This window comes from Apaloderma vittatum, unplaced genomic scaffold, assembly GCF_000703405.1.
Source record: "Apaloderma vittatum isolate BGI_N311 unplaced genomic scaffold, ASM70340v1 scaffold10313, whole genome shotgun sequence".
In the NCBI taxonomy this organism is placed as follows: domain Eukaryota; kingdom Metazoa; phylum Chordata; class Aves; order Trogoniformes; family Trogonidae; genus Apaloderma; species Apaloderma vittatum.
Genome location: NW_009708629.1, coordinates 9,644 through 15,182, shown reverse-complemented (window position 1 = coordinate 15,182; position 5,539 = coordinate 9,644). Strand labels below are relative to the sequence as shown.

Sequence of the window (5,539 nt, the reverse complement as noted above, 5' to 3'; positions counted from 1 at the left end):
CGTAGCAGCGTCCTCACAGATCTCCTGTGGGTCTAACAGGTGACCCCGGCTCTCTCCATCTCGCCGGAATCAAAGGGTGAACAAGCAAGTGAAGAGAGAAGAACTGCACAACAGGCTTGGTGTGGGAAGTCGTAACTCTAGTGTGGACAAGCAATAGTTGGTGTGACGTGAACCTAAGGCACACAAGCCTGTGGGACGTATTTGATCTGGGTTAGTGGGCAAGTGGCTTGATCTTCCGCGTGATCTCTCCATTGTATTTCTGATCTGGGTCTAGATCAGAAAGCAGATTTAGCAGTTCTTAAACCTTTTACTGCAGAATCGGAAAATAAAGACTGCAAGTAACGAAGCCCAAAACTCCCTCAGAAGATGCAGCAGAGATGGACAGAGATGTGGTTTACCCTGACCTCTTCCATAGTAATTTTGACCAGGCAAACTACCTTCAGCTGTCCAGCAGGAAACACAGAGGTGATGAATACCTCCGTTTCACCCTCCTGGAAAGCCAGGCAGCTTGGTTCTGATGGAAGGGTGGAAGATCATTACTCAGGCACAACTAACAAAGCAGTCCCCCTTCTGATAGGTGTTTAATCACTCACTTTAATTCAGTTCTCTTTCTAACGGCACTCTAGCCTTCATTTCAGACATGAGGCATGTATTTCCACATGTAATTCAGATTATTTTATTGGGATATCAGAGGTAAGACTTACCTTCTCGCTGTTTTAACACTGAAGTGGTACTTGGATACTATGAAGCTCACCACACCACAAAAATTTGCAAGTAAGGGAAGGCCCAAATACCATCACCCTTTCATAATTAAGTTTAAAAGCCATTTGTAAAATCAATGGCATATTATCCAGAATTTCCTACTAAGGAGTCTAAGCAGTGTTTTGTCACAGCATGCAAACTCCAGCCTGTACCATCCACCTTTTCACAACAGAAAATTTCTAGTTGCTGACTGCAGAGGGAGCCAGGTCCTCAGTACTTCTGGAGTAGTTTTACTCCAGGAAGGAATTCCAAAGGAGTTAGCAATCTGCTCGGTGGCAATTCTGCCATGCAAGAGGTATCTAGAGATGACTGTTCACCCCGTGTCACACCGCTAGAATTCCAGGAACAAAGGCGTGACAACAGGTGTTAGCAAGCACTTGCACAGTGTGCTCACACCAGAGGGAGGAACGCAGGTAACATGCATTCACCACATAGGAAATTGTAAAATATTCTGAGGAAGGAAGCTTGTTTAGAATTCAAATGGGTAAATGAAAGTGGTAAGTAGTTAGCCATCATTATTACAGTGTTTCTTCATGAGCTAAAAATTATATGTGTTCAGAGGTGAGTGTGTGCACCATGTCGGATTCAAGTCCTTGCTGAGATGTAAAGGACATTTTCCAGCTTTCACTGCCAGGCAAAATGCTGCTGAAAGACTGACCAGGTTGGAACTACCACTCGTGTTCTGACTGCATTGAAGTGGCTACAGAAAAGACACTGAGGAAAAATGCACACAGTGAGTTTATAGTGGTATGACAAACCCATGATTAGCAGGCCTCCAGAGGCACTTGGGCTAGGGAGACAGATAAGGATGTAGAACCTACTGGAAATGCCAATAAATCATTACAAATGCTGCTCTTAAGCATCACTGTTAAATTACTCAGTAGCGCTATCTCAAAGAGGAGAATTTGCCAATCTCTCAATTCTTCTGTGTGGGAGTAGGGGACATCTGAATAATTTACATGCCCCAAAGCACCTTGAAGCCGGCAAGAACTGACAGCAACCCCTTGATGTCAAGGCAGCTTGCACCTAAAAGAAACCCTGCTTTTTGATACTGAAGTCGTTAAGGAGTTGGTGGTTGTGCCATGATCATGATCAGACCTTGGAGTCCTAGAGGACAGTCAGTTGTCCATGGGACAGCAACGTGCCCTTGTGGCCAAGAGGGCCAATGGGATCCTGGGGTGCATTAAGAAAAGTGTGTCCAGCAGGTCTAGGGAGGTTCTCCTCACCCTCTACTCTGCCCTGGTGAGACCACACCTGGAATACTGTGTCCAGTTTTGGGCTCCCCAATTCAAGAGAGACAAGGACCTACCGGAGAGAGTCCAGCTGAGAGCTACGAGGATGATTAAGGGACTTGAACATCTCTCCTGTGAAGAGAGACTGAGAGAACTGGGGCTGTTTAGCCTTGACAGGAGACAGCTGAGAGGGGATCTTATTAACATATATAAATATCTGAGGGGTGGGTGTCAAGGGGAAGGAGACAATCTCTTCTCAGTGGTGCCCAGTAATAGAACAAGAATTAATGGGTTTAAGTTAGAACATAGAAGTTCCACCTCAACATGAGGAGAAACTTCTTTACGGTGAGGGTGACGGAGCCCTGGCACAGGCTGCCCAGAGAGGTTGTGGAGTCTCCTTCTCTGGAGACTTTCAAAACCCACCTGGACACGTTCCTGTGTGGCTGCCCTAGGGGATCCTGCTCTGGCAGGGGGGTTGGACTAGATGATCTCTAGAGGTCTCTTCCAATCCCTGACATTCTATGATTCTATGATTACAACTCCACTTAGTTTTGCCTTTGAGCATATCTCTAAAAACTCCAATAACTAAACATTAGTTTTTAAATGACTGAACTGCTAAGTAATCACCTTAAAAGACCAGTATAACCTTGTTAAGTTATTGGACAATGTGGTTTCCTTTTTTGTATTTTTTTATTATTTTTTTTTGTTCTTAATTTTTGTTTGTTGTTGCTGGTTTTTTGTTTGTTTTTAATACAATTAAGGATGTACCCCACAAGAAAAAGCAAAAAGAGTCCTTATGGAAAAAAACAAATATATTGAACACATACCAATCAAATGGTACAGATATGGGACTGGCTTTGATTTCAAAATTTAAGTAGAAATAAAAAAAGATGTAATGCAACAGCTGTTCAAATTCCAAGTCTAAATAGGCACTGTAAAAAGACATTTCCGCTTTCTCCAGCACACATTCCTGTCTAAATGCTCCCACTGTAATCAATTCATAAGTTCCCAAACAAAACAAATCACTGGGAACATAACCTTAGAGTAAAAGTTAATATCCATCCACCCACCCTCTTACAAAAAAAGCAAACAAAGTGAAGTCCCCCAAAATACAACCTTTCAATGCTGCTGTTTTGACTGGAGCAGAATTGGAGAATTTATAAAGGTTCAAAAGCACCCAAGGCAAGTAGTACAATATCATTTGTTCACTAACTTGTATTGGAAAGGAGATTAAAAACATTGAGCTCTGCATCTTGGTACATAAAACTGTTGTCCTGAATAAAGAGAAATCTTTCAAGAAAAGTTTTACAACTCGGTGGAAGTCCAGGACCCAGCTTTAGGCATCATTAATTGATGGGGTTTAATTCTGACTCGGTTATAACCACTTTTATATACTGTACAGCTACCCTAGTTGGATCAGTGTCTGGAACTGCTCTCTGGTGTCCCTTTGAACAACTGTAAACTAAACCATAGTATGCAACTCCATAGGAAGCTAGAGATCAGGTGAATATACAGCCAGTTATATCTCCCCTGCTTCGCGCTCTTCGGAGCTCCTCGGGTCTTCCGATCGGCCGTTAGCGCTTTCGTAAGAACGCTTCTTGTCTTTGAAGTCTCGTGGTGACCTCTCCCTTGAGCTTCGATCTTTATCGCGCGATGTTCTATCACGATCCCTCGAACGTTCTTTGTCTCTGGAAGATCTTTCTTTTGAAGATCTGAAAAGCACAGTAAATTTGAGAATTCAAGTTAGTCATGAACCTGTTGCTATAGAACAGCATTCTCAGATTTTATTTCCCTTCTTTTTCCAACCCAACTTTAGATACAGAAGTGTATGAGAAGACATCAGAAATCATTCCGCTCTTCTCCAATTTCAAAAGACAAATATTATTAGAGGCAGAATTTAATCTATTTCAGAGCCCAGAATAAGGTCAACGTGCTTCACTAAATATCCTATTTTCAACTTCTGCCCTCAAGTTTGCGTTAGCAGAAGTTTAACTGAAATTTCTCATCTGTAGTCTCTGACTGGCTAATAACGTCTAGCGCAGTCTATTTCAGAAATAAAAATTACAAACTTAAACATGTTTAGAAATCGGAATTTTATTAAAAGCAGGGAGAAATTAACTTGCATAGTTCTGGAATGAGGCTATCCAATAACAAATTTAGACCGAGTCTGTAATCTGTGCCACAATTAGGTTTTGTTAGAATATTTTGTTAGATATTTTTCTCTAATAATAGGCATTTCTGAAACCTTTACAATGGAGTCAGAAAAGAGCTGCTCTGTTAAACAATCCAGATAGTTTTAAATTAAATGAGCAACATGTATTGGAAAAAAAAGACTGGATTAGACATCCTCCTCTATATTCCTCTCAAAGTGTGCATCTAAGTGTTGTTGGTAAGCACCACATTTTCATTTTAAGATGCACTGCAATCACAAAAGATTTAAAAACATACTTTGGCAGAAAAAAAACTTGACAGGAAGCCACTAATTTCTTAGTCAAAAGATCTGGTGTACTGGACAGTGAGACTGTACTCTTACCAGTTACAGAAACATAAAGCTTTAGATCTGAAATCTGCAAATTGCTCCTGCACTGATCTCCTTTTCTAAGTTACAGAGGACCCTTCATTTTAGTTCCTCAGCTGAAAAGATTACTTCCCTACAACATGGCGTTTCGCAAGACAGTATCTGCAAACAGTGAGATCCACAGGCATTACACTCCTATTCCGCAAACTACACATCAAATAAGAGGAGCTACGCACCAAGTAAGAAGTCAACATGGGAGGTAGCACAGCTGCTTCTCAAGTATTTTGTGCTGCAAGTCCCCAGCAGAAGTAACAACACTTCCAAATGGCAGACTTGGGCTAGCCCTAGGAACTGACCCCAGAGCAGGCAGATAGACAGGACATGACACCACCTACAGCTTTGGCTTTTCATTCAATGCATTTTTGGAGGGATAAAAGATGCGTTTATCCAGCCATCCCATCTCTCCACAGATGAGTCTCTAACCAGCTGGCAAGGAAGACTGTCTTTAATGGATCACAGCGCAGCAATGTGAAAATTTCTATGATCAGCTGGCAAGGAAGACTGTCTTTAATGGATCGCAGCGCAGCGATGTGAAAATTTCTATGACTGCTTTTGCAAGCAGTATCACTAGCAGAAGCCTTAGAACTAAAACATCATTCCTGTCTTTCACAAGGGCAAGTTACAGCCTTTTAAATCAGAATCTCTACTAGATCACACGCTCTAGAATGCTTGGAAAGCATTACTTCCTAACTGATCAAGTGGATTCTTCAGCAGAAACTGCCCCCTTCACTAGATAACGCAGGCAGCACCAACACTGTCACCTTCACCAACTACGAACTGTGCTGTAATATGACAAAGAGGAGGCTGAGGGGGACCTCATCATGCTCTACAATTACTTGAAAGGACATTGTAGAGAGGTTGGTGCTGGTCTCTTCTCACAGGTAATTAGGGACAGAACCAGGGGGAATGGATTCAAGTTGCAACAGGGCAAGTTTACGCTGGACATTAGGAAGAAATTCTTCACGGA

General features: G+C 42.1%; 1 protein-coding gene across 1 annotated transcript in view; it reads right to left on the bottom strand.

Annotated features, from left to right (window-relative positions):
- Positions 1-2,791: 2,791 nt before the first annotated feature.
- The window catches only part of LOC104271832 (putative RNA-binding protein Luc7-like 2), an 11,392-nt gene continuing 8,644 nt past the window's right edge, over positions 2,792-5,539 (bottom strand). The window contains exon 5 of the mRNA XM_009866629.1: positions 2,792-3,706. Coding sequence (XP_009864931.1) covers positions 3,514-3,706 — 193 coding nt within the window. The 3' untranslated portion in view covers positions 2,792-3,513. The remainder of the gene's footprint in view (positions 3,707-5,539) is intronic.